Raw genomic sequence first — 18,114 nt, 5'->3', positions numbered from 1 at the left:
TAGTAATGTTGACTATAATCACAATGCTAGGCCTTAAATCTTCAAATCTGTTATTTACAAGTTTGCACCCTTTAATTCTTCAGTATCTCTCCAATTTCCTCACCCTCCAACCCCAGGTAACCACCATTCTTCTATTTCTATGAGTTCGACTTTGTAGATTCCATATGCAAGTGATACACAGTATTTGTCTTACTTTGTCTGGCTTATCTAACAGCATAATGCACTCATTAAAGGAAATTTGGATAGCTAGTAACATATATAGGTGAAAATTAAAAATAAATAAAAATCACTTGATAATTACTTTTAACAGTTTAGTTTTGTTAATTTCTTCCCATTGTCGGTTTTTTCTTTCAACTTTCGTGATATATACACATATAATATTCATTATGTATAATGAAGGACAGTGTCAAAGGATGTTCGAACCACCAGACAATTGCACTCATCCCCCATGCTAGTAAGACTATGTTCAAAATCCTGCATGCTAGGCTTCAGCATTACATGAACTAAAAACTTCCAGATGTTCAAGCTGGTTATAGAAAAGGCAGCGGAACCAGAGATCAAATTGCCAACATTTGCTGGATCATAGAGAAAGCAAGAGAATTCAGAAAAGTTTAATTGACTAACTTAAAGCCTTTGTGTGAATCATGAAAAACTCTGGAAAACTCTTAAAGAAATGAGAATACCAGACCATCTTACCTGTCTCCTGAGAAACCTGTACGTGGGTCAAGAAGCAACAGTTAGAGCCTTGTATGGAACAACTGACTGGTTCAGGATTGAGAAAGAAGTACCGCAAGGTTGTTTTTTGTCACCCTGTTTATTTAACTTATATACCCAGCACATCATGCAAAACACCGTGCTGAATGAGTTACAAGCTGGAGTCAGTATTGCTGGGAGAAATGGTCAACAACCTCAAATATGGGGATGATACCACTCTAACGGTAGAAAACAAAGAGGAACTAAAAAACCACTTGATGAGGGTGGAAAAGGAGAGTGAAAAAGCCAGCTTAAAACTCAATATTAAAAAACAAACAAACAAAGATCATAGCATCCAGTCCCTTCACTTCATTGCAAATAGAAGGGGAAAAGGTGGAAACTGTGACAGATTTCCTCTTCTTGGGCTCTAAAATCACTGCGGATGGTGACTGCAGCTATGAAATTAGAAGATGATTGCTTCTTCACAGGAGAGCTATGGCAAACCTAGACAGTATGTTAAAAAGAGAAGACATCACTTGGCCAACAAAGGTCCAATATAGTCGAGGCTGTGATTTTTCCAGTAGTCATGTATGGATGTGAGAGCTGGACCATAAGGAAGGCAGAGTGCCAAAGAAGTGATGCTTTCGAACTCTGGTGCTTAAGAAGAGTCTTGAGATACTGTTGGACAGTAAGAAGATCAAACCAGTCAATCTTAAAATAAATCAACCCTGAATACTAATTGGAAGGACTGATGCTTAAGATGATGCTCCAGTACTTTGGCTACCTGATGAGAACAGACAACTCATTAGAAGAGACTCTGATGCTTAAAAAAATTGAAGGAAGGAGAAGCAGGTGACAGAAGATGAGATGGTTGGATGGCATCACCGATTCCATGGACATGAACTTGGGCAAACTATAAGAGACAGTGAAGAACAGGGAAGATTGGACCCCAGCTACTGTCCATGGGGTCACAAAGAGTTGGACATGACTTGGCGATTGAACAAACAAATAATTATTATATTTATTATACAATTAAGATAATAATGCCTGAGAAAAATATTCAGTCATGATTTTGCATTTACTATTTTATCATGAGCATTTTATATGTACTTAACATTTTTAATCTATTAAAAGTAAGAGAGTTTAGACTTTAGACTTTCACTGTTAAGTATGATGGTAGCTGTGAATCTTTTAAGATGATTTATTTATTTATTTGGTTGCTCCAGGTATTAGTTGCGGCATGCAGTATCTTCAATCTTTCTTGAGGCACACGAGATCTATAGTTGTGGCATATGGCACCTAGTTCCTTGACCAGGGATTGAACCTGGACCCCCTGCATTGGAAGCTCAGAGTCTCAGCTCTCAGCAACCACTGGGCTGCCAGGGAAGTCTCTTGCTATGGATTTCATAGATGCCCTTCATCAGGTTGAGAAGAATCATTTTATTCTCAGTTTATTGAGACTTTTTATCATGAGGTAGTTTGGAATTTTATCAAATATTTTTATGAATCTAATGAGATGATGTGTCTTTTCCCCCCACTTTATGCTATAATGTGATATATTTCATTAATCAGTTTTGCATAACTGATTAAACTAATCTTGGATTTGGTGATATAGACCATGTGGCTGTACTGTGTCATCTCTTCATATGACACCAAACATAGTTTGCCTTTTAATTTTTTTAATCTATATTCACAAAGGATTTTAGTCTACAGTTTTCTGTCAGTGTCTTTGGTTTTTGTATAGGGTAATACTGGTCTCATTGACACACAGTGAAGTGAAAGTCACTCAGTTGTGTCTGACTCTTTGCGACCCCATGGACTATACAGTCCATGGAATTCTCCAGGCCAGAATACTGGAGTGAGTTGCCATTCCCTTCTCCAGGGGATTTTCCCAATCCAGGGATTGAACCCAGGTCTCCCACACTGCAGGTGGATTCCTTACCAGTTGAGAATGGTAAAGTGTCTGCCTACAAAGCAGGTTCGATCCCTGGGTTGGGAAGATCTCCTGGAGAAGGGAATGGCAACCCAATCCAGTACTCTTGGCTGGAAAATCCCATGGATGGAGGAGCCTGGTGGGCTACAGTCCATGGGGTCACAAAGAGTTAGACACGACTGAGTGACTCCAGTTCACTATTACTGGTCTCATAGAATTAGCTGGGAAGTTGTTTCTCTACCTATGTTTCTGAAATATATTTCCTTTGTGGAGGATTGGCATCATTTATTTAAATATTTGATGGAATTCACCAGTGAAGCCATGTAGAACTGGTGAACGATTTTTTTAGTAGGGAAACTTTTAATTTTTATATGCAGTGTGTTTTCCTTTTAAATAGAATTTAATGAGATTTTTCGGAGAAGGCAATGGCACCCCACTCCAGTACTCTTGCCTGGAAAATCCCTTGGGCGGAGGAGCCTGGTAGGCTGCCGTCCATGGGGTCTCGAAGAGTCTGACAGGACTGAGCAACTTCACTTTCACTTTTCACTTTCACCCATTGGAGAAGGAAATGACAACCCACTCCAGTGTTCTTACCTGGAGAATCCCAGGGACGGCGGAGCCTGTCGGGCTGCCGTCTATGGGGTCAGACAGAGTCAGACATGACTGAAGTGACTTAGCAGCAGCAGCACTGAGATTTTGATTTTTTGTGCAATCTGACAATCTCTTATTTTTAAGTAGCATGTTTGACCATCAGTATTTCATGTAATGATGTATTTTAATTGGTCTTTTGCTATTTGTTAATTGTTTCTCTTGTGTTTTTGTTCCTTTGTTTTTTATACCTTCTTTGTTTTAAATGGGTATTCAGTTCAGTTCAGTCTCTCAGTCATGTCCGACTCTTCGCAAACCCATGAATCACAGCACGCCAGGCCTCCCTGTCCATCACCAACTCCCGGAGTTCACTCAGACTCACGTCCATCAAGTCAGTGATGCCATCCAGCCATCTCATCCTCTGTCGTCCCCTTCTGCCCCCAATCCCTCCCAGCATCAGAGTCTTTTCCAGTGAGTCAACTCTTCGCATGAGGTGGCCAAAGTACTGGAGTTTCAGCTTTAGCATCATTCCTTCCAAAGAAATCCCAGTGCTGATCTCCTTCAGAATGGACTGGTTGGATCTCCTTGCAGTCCAAGGGACTCTCAAGAGTCTTCTCCAAATCCACAGGTCAAAAGCATCAATTCTTCGGCCCTCAGCTTTCTTCACAGTCCAATTCTCACATCCATACATGACCACAGGAAAAACCATAGCCTTGACTAGATGGACCTTTGTTGGCAAAGTAATGTCTCTGTTTTTCAATATCCTATCTAGGTTGATCATAACTTTCCTTCCAAGGAGTAAGCGTCTTTTAATTTTATGGCTGCAGTCACCATCTGCAGTGATTTTGGAGCCCAAAAAAATAAATTGTGACACTGTTTCCACTGTTTCCCCATCTATTTCCCATGAAGCGATGGGACCAGATGCCATGATCTTCGTTTTCTGAATGTTGAGCTTTAAGCCAACTTTTTCACTCTCCTCTTTCACTTTCATCAAGAGGCTTTTGAGTTCCTCTTCACTCTCTGCCATAAGGGTGGTGTCATCTGCATATCTGAGGTTCTTGATATTTCTCCAGGCAATCTTGATTCCAGCTGGTGCTTCTTCCAGCCCAGCGTTTCTCATGATGTACTCTGCATATAAGTTAAATAAGCAGGGTGACAATATACAGCCTTGACGTAGTCCTTTTCCTATTTGGAACCAGTCTGTTGTTCCATGTCCAGTTCTAACTGTTGCTTCCTGGCCTGCATACACATTTCTCGGGAGGCAGGTCAGGTGGTCTGGTATTCCCATCTCTTTCAGAATTTTCCACAGTTTATTGTGATCCACACAGTCAAAGGCTTTGGCATAGTCAATAAAGCAGAAATAGATGTTTTTCTGGAATGCTCTTGCTTTTTCCATGATCCAATTTGATCTCTGGTTCCTCTGTCTTTTCTAAACCCAGCTTGAACATCAGGAAGTTCACGGTTCACATATTGCTGAAGCCTGGCTTGCTTAGAAAATTTTGAGCCTTACTTTACTAGCATGTGAGATGAGTGCAATTGTGCGGCAGTTTGAGCATTCTTTGGCATTGCCTTTCTTTGGGATTGGAATGAAAACTGACCTTTTCCAGTCCTGTGGCCACTGCTGAGTTTTCCAAATTTGCTGGCATATTGAGTGCAGCATTTTCACAGCCTCATCTTTCAGGATTTGAAATAGCTCAACTGGAATTCCATCACCTCCACTAGCTTTGTTCGTAGTGATGCTTTCTAAGGCCCACTTGACTTCACATTCCAGGATGTCTGGCTCTAGGTGAGTGATCACACCATTGTGATTATCTGGGTTGTGAAGATCTTTTTTGTACAGTTCTTCTGTGTATCCTTTCCCCCTCTTCTTAACATCTTCTGCTTCTGTTAGGTCCATACCATTTCTGTCCTTTATTGAGCCCATCTTTGCATGAAATGTCCCCTTGGTATCTCTGATTGTCTTGAAGAGATCTCTAGTCTTTCCCATTCTGTTGTTTTCCTCTATTTCTTTGCATTGATCACTGAAGAAGGCTTTCTTATCTCTTCTTGCTATTCTTTGGAACTCTGCATTCAGATGCTTATATCTTTCCTTCTCTCCTTTGCTTTTTGCTTCTCTTCTTTTCACAGCTATTTGTAAGGCCTCCACAGACAGCCATTTTGCTTTTTTGCATCTCTTTTCCATGGGGATGGTCTTGATCCCTGTCTCCTGTACAATGTCATGAACCTCATTCCGTAGTTCATCAGGCACTGTATCTATCAGATCTAGGCCCTTCAATCTATTTCTCACTTCCACTGTATAATCATAAGGGATTTGATTTAGGTCATACCTGAATGGTCTAGTGGTTTTCCCTACTTTTTTCAGTTTAAGTCTGTATTTGGTAATCAGGAGTTCATGATCTGAGCCACAGTCAGCTCCTGGTCTTGTTTTTGTTGACTGTATAGAGCTTCTCCATCTTTGGCTGCAAAGAATATAATCAATCTGATTTTGGTGTTGACCATCTGGTGATGTCCATGTATAGAGTCTTCTCTTGTGTTGTTGGAAGAGGGTGTTTGCTATGACCAGTGCATTTTCCTGGCAAAACTATTAGTCTTTGTCCTGCTTCATTCCGTATTCCAAGGCCAAATTTGCCTGTTACTCCAGGTGTTTCTTGACTTCCTACTTTTGCATTCCAGTCCCCTATAATGCAAAGGACATCTCTTTTGGGTGTTAGTTCTAAAAGGTCTTATAAGTCTTCATAGAACTGTTCAACTTCAGCTTCTTCAGCGTTCCTGGTTGGGGCATAGACTTTGATTACTGTGATATTGAATGGTTTGCCTTGGAAACAAACAGAGATTATTCTATCGTTTTTGAGATTGCATCCAAGTACTGCATTTCCGACTCTTTTGTTGACCATGATGGCTACTCCGTTTCTTCTGAGGGATTTCCGCCTACAGTAGTAGATATAATGGTCATTGGAGTTAAATTCACCCTTTCCAGTCCATTTTAGTTCTCCGATTCCTAGAATGTCTACATTCACTCTTGCCATCTCTTATTTGACCACTTCCAATTTGCCTTGATTCATGGGTATTATAGTATACCATTTCATTTCCTCCATTGATTTTTTTTTTCCTATGCATTAAATAATGATGGATCTAAGAATTATTTTGTGCATTTGAATTTATCACACTCAACCTCAGATATACTTCAACTTAATTTTGCTAAATTATAAAATAATTATTTGAACATAGTTCTGTTCTCTCTTCCTTTCTGTTCATAGAAGTGTTATGTCTGTATGTGTTGTAACCCAGTCGTATAGTTTTATTTCCATTGTTCTGTGTAATTAACTGCTTTTCTTTGCCAGTCTCCAGTTTGTTTTCAGTGAGAGCTGCTCCACGTGTAGATGTATTTTTGATGTTTGTTGGGGAAGGTGAGTTCAGTGTCCTTTACTCTTCCATCCTGTTTGATATCCTCCTCGAATACCACGTTTTTAAATTCATCTATTGATAGACACTGAGCTTTCTTCTATATGTTGGATATTGTGAATAATGCTCCTCTGAACATTGGGGTACACGTATCTTTTTCTAGTGGTCTTGTTTTTATTGGATCAATACCCTGAAGTGGAATAGCTAAATTGTGTTGTAGTTCCATTTTTAATTTTTTGAGGAGCTTTCATACTATTTTCCATAGTGTTTGTACCAATTTACATTCTCATCAACAGTGCACAAAAGGTTCCCTTTTGTCTGCATCCTCCCCAACACTTGTTATTGATGGTGTTTTTGATAACAGCTGTTCTGACAGGTGTGAGATGTCATCTCATTGTAGTTTTTATTTGCGTTTCCCTAATGGTTAGTTTTGTTGAGCATCCTTTCCTGTGTCTGTTGGCCATCTGTATGTCTCCTTTGGAAAAATGTCTGTGCAGGTCCTCTGCCCATTTTTTTAATTAGATTGTTTTTATGATAGAGTTACTTGAGTTGTTCATGTATTTTGGAAGCTGTGGATTCGCAGTTTCTTGGAAGGAATGTAGCCTTGGATTGTTCCAACTGTTTGACATTTAAGCTTCTTTACTGAAGCTCTTGACAGTGTGTTTGGTTGTTGTTTTTTTTTAAATGAGTTCTAGCCCTCATTGATAACTTTGTAAACTTTTAGTGATTCCTTTAATGCCTTTCCACTCCCTATAAAAGCTGTTAGAGACCAGTTTCCCTCCTGGCTCAGATGTTAAAGAATCTGCCTGCAATGCCAGAGACCTGGGCTTGATCCCTGGATTTGGAAGATCCCCTGGAGAAGGGGAAGGCAACCCACTCCAGTATTCTTGCCTGGAGAACTCCATGGACAGAGGAGCCTGGCAGGCTACAGTCTATGGGGTCACAGAGAGTCCGACAAGACTGAGTGCCTGATACTTTCACTTTCATGCTTTTCTCAAGGTTATTAAAGAACGAAAGGTTTCACTAAAGAATGAAAGCATTGACCACTTCCCATCCAAACAGGTTCCTGATGCAGGACCTTTATACTTAAAATTCACCTTCTAGAATATTTTTTTTCCTAAGTAACTTCATGCCTTTTGTCTCTATGAAATGCCATTTTACTTGAGTGGCTTTTCTGGACTATCCTATCTTAAACTGGCAGCACTCCGTTCTATTATCCTGCTTAATTGTTTGTAGAACATCTACAACTATCAAAATACTGTATTTCATTAAGATATTAGTTTATTATCCTTCTTTCCACAGCTAAAATGCAAGATCCATGAAAATAGTGAGGCTGTATTGTTCACTGCTCTCTCCCTAGGTCCTTGAATAACATTTGTTTTTACATTTAAAGTTGCTTAGCTGTGTCCAACTCTTTGCAACCCCATGGACTATACAGTCCATCGAATTCCCCAGGCCAGAATACTAGAGTGGGTAGCCTGTCCCTTCTCCAGGGTATCTTCCCAACCCAGGGATCAAACTCAGGTCTCCTGCATTGCAGGCAGATTCTTCACCAGCTGAGCCATAAGGGAAGCCCAAGAATACTGGGGGGTAGCCTGTCCCTTCTCCAAGGGATTTTCCTGACCCAGGGATCAAACTGGGGTCTCCTGAATAACATCTAGTATATATTTATTTCAGTAAAGAACTTGTTTAACAAGTGAATCTACCTTACCTGAAATAAGTCTTTAGTCTGCTGTCATTGCTTAGGACCAACCAATTTTTATTCATTTGTCCATCTCTGTCCAACCATCCCTCCCTCCTTTTCTCCTTTCCTTCCTAGCTTCTTTCCCTCCTTCCTTCATAAAGTAAATATTTATTGAGTGCATACTATATTCTATGCACTATATTTTTAAGTAACTTGTTTCATAAATTATGTTTCTTATTTAAATGCCTGTCATATAAAAATGCTAACATTTCTTTCAGCTTACTCAGTTAACAGAATAAACCTGTTACATGGAAATCCAATGGAAGACTTTTAACCCTTGACATTCATTGATTCGTTTTTGAAATTCTTAACTTCTGGAATAACCACTTGCCTTGATTCATTTTCTGTGAATAATTGCTGCTTTTTTGAATATCTTTTGTGGGCTCTTTTCTCTATATACTTTGTTCTTCACAAATATAGCTTTACTAGATACTCTCATCTAGATCTATACTTAACCTATCACCTTTTCACTGATGGTTTACAAATCTATAAGATTTTTACATATCTGACTTCTTTGTTTCTTTTTTATATCCTTAGGTATCTGTTTGACCTAATTGTCCATCAGCTGGCAGTGAAAACATTATAGAATATTGTGTTAGAGAGTAACAGCTATTTTCAAAATTTGCTCTGTTCATTAATTTCACAGCTAAGACCCTGATCACACCTGTCAGCTTTAGCATGTTTTTAAATGGTTTCACCTGAGCTCCAGAGAATGGCGCCATATTTGAGGTGCCAAGTTATGGAGAAACATGATCTCCAGGACTCAGGTTTTCCTCCATACTGTTCCCTTCATTTTGAGATTTTCACAAAGTCATTGATTCAGATTCTTCATTTAGAATTTGGAATAGTTGTTTGAACTGAAAGAGTATGTCATCCATGAACTTCCTACCTTTCAAAAAAAGTATTTAAACAGTAATACTAAATATTAAAAGAAGTGAAATTTATCAAGGCTTTGCTTTTCAGATTTTTACAAAATACTTTTTTCTCCTTACTTTACTTTACTCATTATTCTTGTCTTTCCTTTTGTCACTAAGTTCATTCTTTTACTATAGTGAAGTAGTCCTCTCAATTGCAGTGAATGGAAACAGAATGGGTTGGCTTAGCGCTTCATGTGGAAACAGGAAAGAATTTAGGAATTATAATTTCTCCTCTAACAAAAAGGGGTAGTTAGAGCGCTCATTCTTACTGAAGTCTGGTGCGAAATCCAGCTCATTCTTCTGTGCAGGTAGTATTGTCAAGAAACCAGTTTATTAACTTAAGTAAATTGATATGCCTACTCTTAAAGTCAGTCGTGTAAAATGAACACACACATGTGTATCTTTTGTTCCTAACAAATGCTTATTTATTAGGAGAGTTATTTGCTATGTAGCAAATAACTTTTCTGTATTAGTCAGTCTTGGTTTTCATCTAATAGCAGTAAACAATTCTTTTGTAGAAGTCTTCGGAAGGTCCTAGATTTAGCTCAAATTGACTAAAATGACTAGCAGATCTTTTCTGTATTAGTCAGTCTTGGTTTTCATCTAATAGCAGTAAACAATTCTTTTGTAGAAGTCTTTGGAAGGTCCTAGATTTAGCTCAAATTGACTAAGATGACTACGTGTACTATGCGTTGTGTTAAGGAAAATGGTAAATGTATTCACTATTTAGAATGTCTGTTGTAAATCTTTTAAATATTTTTATTATTGTTGTAAATATAATATATCTGAAAATGTTTTGAAAAATGAATCATGTCTTAAGCATGTCTTAAGTTTGAGAGTACAGTGTTGGTAAACACGTATTCAAGTAAATAGCTTAATAAAGGATAATTGACTATTCAGTTATTTAAGAAAAAGCTAACATAGAAAACAACCAGTTAACCATAGAAAACAATACCCTATATTTATTTTTAAGTTATAATCTATATATCACTGAGAGTTGAGACCCAAGAAATATTTTATGATAATGCTTCCTTAATTATGTAGTTGTCTTTATATAATAAGTGAGGTGAGGCTTACCATTAGTTAGTGGTAAATCCCTTTAGAAAATACATAGAATTGTAGTATCTCTTGACAACCTATATAAACTGAGGGTATATCTTGTTAGTTGACCATATGACCTTAAACAGAGCATTGCTATAATTTTGACATTTCTTTTAAAACTGTTAAGTAGTTACTAATATATTAATTGCTGGGAGGACAGCGTGAAGCTTTGAGATTATTTTAGTTTTTTAAAAGCAATAATTGTTCTGGTTTTGCATTGTTTGTAATTGCAATCATAGGTTTTAAAGACTTAGAAAACAACAAGTATTATATGTCTTTATGTAGTAATGAAATGTTGATGGTTAATTTATTATTAAATCAGTAATAATTTTCAGAAATGAATAGTACTTAGCATTGAATGCTTGGATTTCTAGATGTAAAGAAAATACTTCTCTAATTTGAAATGAATTATCTATTTTTTCATTATTTAATAATCAGGTTTTAAATATAAATATTATTTTTTTAACTTTCATTAGTTTATACATTCAATACATTTTACATTTTCTAATACAAAGCAATGTTGTCTTCTAAATGTAGAAATTTGGTTACAGAGCAAATAAAATTATACCTTGCCCATTATCATTTCCTTTTCTTCCGGGCATTTCAGCAGTTCCCTTCTGCCAGGAGAATTGATCAGGTTTTCTATTTTTTAAATGCCTTCATTACTCAGACATTTCCAATTTTTAAATTAACATCATGTAGAATTAAAGAAAGTCTTTTATCTCAACTGTCTTTATTTTTTTTTTATTTTATTTTTAAACTTTACATAATTGTATTAGTTTTGCCAAATATCAAAACGAATCCACCACAGGTATACACGTGTTCCCCATCCTGAACCCTCCTCCCTCCTCCCTCCCCATACCATCCCTCTGGGTCGTCCCAGTGCACCAGCCCCAAGCATCCAGCATCGTGCATCGAACCTGGACTGGCATCTCGTTTCATACATGCTATTTTACATGTTTCAATGCCATTCTCCCAAATCTTCCCACCCTCTCCCTCTCCCACAGAGTCCGTAAGACTGTTCTATACATCAGTGTCTCTTTTGCTGCCTCGTACACAGGGTTATTGTTACCATCTTTCTAAATTCCATATATATGCGTTAGTATACTGTATTGGTGTTTTTCCTTCTGGCTTACTTCACTCTGTATAATAGGCTCCAGTTTCATCCACCTCACTAGAACTGATTCAAATGTATTCTTTTTAATGGCTGAGTAATACTCCATTGTGTATATGTACCATAGCTTTCTTATCCATTCATCTGCTGATGGGCATCTAGGTTGTTTCCATGTCCTGGCTATTATGAACAGTGCTGCGATGAACATTGGGGTACGCGTGTCTCTTTCCCTTCTGGTCTCCTCAATGTGTATGCCCAGCAGTGGGATTGCTGGATCATAAGGCAGTTCTATTTCCAGTTTTTTAAGGAATCTCCACACTGTTCTCCATAGTGGCTGTACTAGTTTGCATTCCCACCAACAGTGTAAGAGGGTTCCCTTTTTTTCCACACCCTCTCCAGCATTTATTATTTGTAGACGAAAGCATTTCCTCTAAAGTCAGAAACACGACAAGGGTGCCCACTTTCACCATTACTATTCAACATAGTTTTGGAAGTTTTGGCCACAGCAATCAGAGCAGAAAAAGAAATAAAAGGAATCCAAATTGGAAAAGAAGAAGTAAAACTCTCACTATTTGCAGATGACATGATCCTCTACATAGAAAACCTTAAAGACTCCACCAGAAAATTACTAGAACTAATCAATGACTATAGTAAAATTGCAGGATATAAAATCAACACACAGAAATCACTTACATTCCTATACGCTAATAATGAGAAAACCGAAAGAGAAATTAAGGAAACAATTCCATTCACCATTGCAACGGAAAGAATAAAATACTTAGGAATATATCTACCTAAAGAAACTAAAGACTATATATAGAAAACTATAAAACACTGGTAAAAGAAATCAAAGAGGACACTAATGGAGAAATATACCATGTTCATGGATTGGAAGAATCAATATAGTGAAAATGAGTATACTACCCAAAGCAATTTATAGATTCAATGCAATCCCTATCCAGCTACCAACAGTATTCTTCACAGAGCTAGAACAAATAATTTCACAATTTGTATGGAAATACAAAAAACCTCAAATAGCCAAAGTGATCCTGAGAAAGAAGAATGGAACTGGAGGAATCAACTACCTGACTTCAGGCTCTACTACAAAGCCACAGTTATCAAGACAGTATGGTACTGGCACAAAGACAGAAATATAGATCAATGGAACAAAATGGAAAGCCCAGAGATAAATCCACACACATATGGACACCTTATCTTTGACAAAGGAGGCAAGAATATACAATGGATTAAAGACAATCTCTTTAACAAGTGGTGCTGGGAAATCTGGTCAACCACTTGTAAAAGAATGAAACTAGAACACTTTCTAACACCATACACAAAAATAAACTCAAAATGGATTAAAGATCTAAACGTAAGACCAGAAACTATAAAACTCCTAGAGGAGAACATAGGCAAAACACTCTCTGACATACATCACAGCAGGATCCTCTATGACCCACCTCCCAGAATATTGGAAATAAAAGCAAAAATAAACAAATGGGACCTAATTAACCTTAAAAGCTTCTGCACATTAAAGGAAACTATTAGCAAGGTGAAGAGGCAGCCTTCAGAATGGGAGAAAATAATAGCAAATGAAGCAACTGGCAAACAACTAATCTCAAAAATATACAAGCAACTCCTACAGCTCAACTCCAGAAAAATAAATGACCCAATCAAAAAATGGGCCAAAGATCTAAATAGACATTTCTCCAAAGAAGACATACAGATGGCTAACAAACACATGAAAAGATGCTCAACATCACTCATTATCAGAGAAATGCAAATCAACTGTCTTTAAATCAATTTAATGCTAAGTGGTTTGGGGAAAAAGTGTCAGCAGTTTTGGCTTATTTACGTTTGTAGAAAACAGTGTATCTGTTTCCAAATTGTTAACCTTTGCAATTAGCAATAAGATATTCCTGATTCCACTAATCATATATGAAATAAAAATCTACCTGAGTGGTACTGTATTGTTGGACATGGGGAAAGACATAAGGAGTAGAGGAAGGCACTTTTGTTTTTGTTTCTAAAGATACTTGATGAAGATTATGAGAAGAAAGAAAACAGAGAGAGTGTCTCTAATATTAACCAACTTTCTTCATTTTCCATATTGATGTTTATAAGGTTATTTACCTAGGCACAAAGTATATACACTTTTTTCTGTAGGAAAGTACAGTATCTTTAGAAAGGGAAAGACTGATTCTCTTTCCAGAATATCGATCCCTGCCCACCAATATTGAAGATTGTAAATTACATGTATATAATCAGGTCTATATAAATAGTCACTGTTCAGTGACCCCAACATTGATAATAAGATTGTCAAAATGTACATATATAGGTTTTTGTTTTTATTTTTGTTTTGCTCTAGATAGTGCTTTCTTTTGTTATCCAAATCGGTCCTTTATTTTACGCTTTGTGTTGTGCAAAACCAGCAATGTGTGATACTGTGTAAGGAAATCCATACCATGTAATTTTTATAATTTCACTTAGTTTTAAGTTACTATTATCTAATCAAGTTCCCCTTCCCAATTGTTGACATGTATCACATAGTCTCACATTGAATTTATTTATTAATTTTGTCCTAAAGCTTTGTCATATTCACTCTCTTTTACATTTTTTTGTACAAAGTAGTTCAGTATTTGATTATCATTTTTCTGAGAATTAATTTATCACTAATCTTTTCTCTGTTGATAATATAGACGTTTTACAAATTCACACAGAAATGGAATTGTCAGCCTTTTTTCTTCTTCTTGTTTTTTAGACAATTGTTAGACATTTTCTGAATTCTTCCAGCAATAAATAATTTTTCTGAAATAATCTTGAAGGTCTCAGAATAGTACATGGTCCTGGTCTGTCATGGTCTGTCATATTTTAACAACTCCTCATACAGTATATTGCCAATGTTGTAAATAGATGAGGTGCTTTTATTTATTTATTTATTTTTATTGTGTGTGTGTGTTTAAAAGGAATAGTTGTGCAATAATGATGTGTTATGTTTTGGTTATTTTTTCACAGTGATTAATTGTGGGGATGTTTGTCATTACACATTAAGATCTCATCTTCTAGGTAAAATGTGCTTTTTAAAATAGATTATCTGCTTGCTAAATAAATGAATGTAAAGTATCATGTTAAAAGGTTCTGTTTAAGACTTAGAAAATGGTATACCAAATTTCAACTTATGGTCTGATTCCAAAGAAGAAGCAGACACATATCTAAGGTAGTACCAGTGTCATTTGGAATTCTTTTTTTCAATTTCATGAATTTAAGTGTGGTGTTTTTTAATCCAACATAATCATCATTTAGCATTTCTTGGATAACATAAAATTTGAAAGACTTTATATAGCTCTCTACCAATTTTAAAATATGTAGCTTGAAATAATTCCAAAATATTTTAAGACAATTTGGCAAAGCCTTTATTTTGTAAATAGCATGGAAACTTGTGTAGATTTTTAAACAATTTCAGAATTAGTTACAGATGATTTAAAGTTGGTCATTCTTCTTGAGGGCAAAATATTTTAAGTCTTATGACAGGCAGAGTACCACAGTGCTAACCACATATTATTATGCAGTTTTCATCGTTTCCAAATTATTGTGGACTGTTGTGTAGCTACAATTATATTATTATTCGAGTCTCAACTTGAAAGTTTCCAGGTTTAATAGTATTAGCTTCTTGCTTAAGACATTTTGAATGTTCAAACCTACGAGAATCTATCTTGTAGTACCCCTTCAATATCACCATTCACTATTCAAATGCGTATTTATAATTTTAATATATATATCTTGAACATGATCTACTTAGTTATTCACTTAATCTTTTCTTTTTCCTTACCAAAAAAATAATATGAACCTAAAAGTACAGTATGATCCTAGTTTCAACTCAGTTGAAACTAGGCCAGTTTCATGGCTCAGTACTCATGGCCAACACTATAAGGGAGAAAAAAAGGAAATAGAATAATAGTAATAGTGTATATTCCTGGGAGTAGCAAGATGGAAGGTGAATTATGACTGGTTTTGACTTTTTTTCCTTTATATATTTTCTAAGTTATTTTCAGTGAGGTACTAGTACCTCTCTGATTAGAAGATAAATATTTTTAATTTGTTTTGAAACAATCCAGATTCTTGAAGTCTGTATTATCCTATCTCTGTTGACAAGTCTTGTTTGACTATGCTAAAGCCTTTGACTGTGTGGATCACAACAAACTGTGGAGAATTCTTAAAGAGATGGGAATACCAGCCCACCTTACCTATCTCCTGAGAAACCTGTATGCAGGTCAAGAAGCAGCAGTTAGAACCAGACATGGAACAACAGACGAGTTCAAAATTGGGAAAGAAGTACATCAAGGCTATATACTGTCACCCTGCTTATTTAACTTATATACAGAGTACATCATGGGAAATGCCAGGTTGGATGAAGCACAAGCTGTAATCTAGATTGCCAGGAGAAATATCAACAGCCTCAGATAGGCACATGATTCTACTTTAATGGCAGAAAGTGAAGAGGAACTAAAGATCCCTTGATGAGAATAAAAGAGGAGAGTGAAAAAGCTGACTTAAAACTCAGCTTTCAAAAAACTAAGATCATGACATCTTGTCACATCACTTCATGTCAAATAGGGGAAAATGTGGAAACAGTGACAGACTATTTTTTTGGGCCCCAGTATCACGGCGAATGGTGACTGCAGGACTGCAGCAATGAAATTAAAAGACTCTTACTCCTTGGAAGGAAAGCTATGACTAAAAGCAGAGACATCATTTTGCCGACAAACATCCGTATAGTCAAAGCTGTGGTTTTTTCAGTAGTCATGTACAGATGTGAAAGTTGGAGCATAAAGAAGGCTGAGTGCCAAAGAATTGATGCTTTCGAGCTGTGGTACTGGAGAAGACTCTTTGAGTTCCTCCAACAGCAAGGAGATCAAAACAGTCAATCCTGAAAAAAATCAATCCTGAATATTCATTGGAAGGACTGATGATGAAACTGAAACTCTAATACTTTGGCCACCTGATGCCAACTGACTCAATGGAAAAATACCCTGATTATGGGAAAGATTGAGAGCAGGAGCAGAAGCAGGCAATAGAGGATGAGATGGTTAAATAGCCTCACTGACTCAATGGACATGAGTTTCAGCAAGCTCTAGGAGATGGTGAAGGATAGAGGAGCCTGGGAGGCTACAGTTCATAGGGTCACAAAGAGTTTGACAACTTGGCAACTCAACAACAACAACATACTAAGAAGCGCTAGTAGTTTTTCAGAGTCAAAAAGACAAGTCATATGAACATATTTTCCATCAAATTGGCATCATAGTATTCAGTGTATATAAATGTTCTAATACAAGTACACTTTTAAATTCTATTTCATGAAGCATTTTACTGGTAGCCACAATTGTAAAAAAGATGGCTTATCTCATTAATTTATACTGACAGTTCTTTTCTCTGATAAATTTATAAAAGAAAAAAAGTTTAAAACAACAAAATTTTGCTCTTAACCTTGAAATGTATGAATACTTATTTTTTAAATCAAATATGTGTGTGTGTGTGTGTATGTATATATCCTTTTATACGTATGTAAGGGTATCCAACTGAAGATGTGGATATGCATCCTGAGTTTTAACCTGCAGAGATTTCTGATTAAGTAGGTCTGAAGTAGAAACCAGGAGTCTGTATTTTATATTAGCATCTGCCTGATTCTGATGCAGAAATTCCAACAGACCATAGTAAATTATTTATTTTTCATTATTCTGCAGTCAGATCATGGGCCACATTTAGTCCATTTTCTTAATTTAACACATTTTTTATGGTCTCCAAGGTACATACATCCCACAAGTTGCACTGTGCAACCCACTAGTAAACCAGTGAGGGAATACAAAGTTAGAACTTGTGTTTACATTTTTATCTCATTCCTTAATTTCTATTTTTTCTTTCATAATGTACCTTAATTATTGATATAGTAGTATGTATAATACAGATATTAAGAAGTAACCCTTCTATAGCCTGTGAACTATTTAACATGTTGGTCTATGATACAATGTATGTTTTTTTATGATGCCATATTAAGTGTTTTCTATTTCAAATATTGATAGTAGACAGTATTTGATAATATTTGATAGTAGATAATATCGATAGTAGACATCTTAATATCAAATGACAGTTAACTATATTTTTGTATGTCTGCCTCCCTAACCCCTTTTGTCCCTATTATCAGGTGATGCTTTTCCTTGGACAATCAGCTTGCATCATTTCAGCATATATACCCTTTTTGGAAAACAAGTGACACTTTGCCTAGTGGAACCCATGGGTTGTACCTCTACACTAGCTGTTACATCCCAAAAATTGCTTGCTACAGTACCTGATATGAGGCATTCATTTGTTGTCTGTCTGCATGTTGACCTAGAGTCACTTGAGATAAAATGCTCAAACCCCCAGGTAGGTACATTTGATTTATGAAAGGAAATTTAAAATAACGTGATTTAAGAACAATTGTTACCCATTTTGTTGAAGGGTTTCTTTCTGTTAAGTGTCCTAAATTATTTTTAACAAGGCCATCAAGATCAGAATGGTTAGATTAAGTATTGCTTTGAAGTTCTCTCAAGTTTTGTAATTTAAACTCTTCTGAAAATGTAATGGT

General features: G+C 36.4%; 1 protein-coding gene across 24 annotated transcripts in view; it reads left to right on the top strand.

The window, feature by feature from the left end:
* Positions 1 to 18,114, top strand: part of VPS13B (vacuolar protein sorting 13 homolog B) — an 806,276-nt gene that overhangs the window by 380,727 nt on the left and 407,435 nt on the right. For 19 of the 24 annotated variants that reach the window (XR_009490398.1, XM_059874347.1, XM_059874354.1 and 16 more), the window contains 2 exons: positions 14,508 to 14,558; positions 17,692 to 17,912. The exons of 1 other annotated variant lie outside the window; for it this stretch is intronic. Coding sequence is in view for 22 of the 23 variants with exons in the window: in XM_059874347.1 (XP_059730330.1) it covers positions 14,508 to 14,558; positions 17,692 to 17,912 (272 nt within the window). In the remaining variant the exon portion in view is untranslated. The remainder of the gene's footprint in view (positions 1 to 14,507; positions 14,559 to 17,691; positions 17,913 to 18,114) is intronic. 4 more of the 24 variants (XM_005215634.5, XM_002692791.7, XM_059874352.1 and 1 more) reach the window with 1 other exon arrangement.

The sequence above is a fragment of the Bos taurus genome, chromosome 14, assembly GCF_002263795.3.
Source record: "Bos taurus isolate L1 Dominette 01449 registration number 42190680 breed Hereford chromosome 14, ARS-UCD2.0, whole genome shotgun sequence".
NCBI classification, from domain to species: Eukaryota; Metazoa; Chordata; class Mammalia; order Artiodactyla; family Bovidae; genus Bos; species Bos taurus.
Note: the sequence above shows the minus strand (reverse complement) of the source record. Positions and strands in the feature narration are given on the sequence as shown.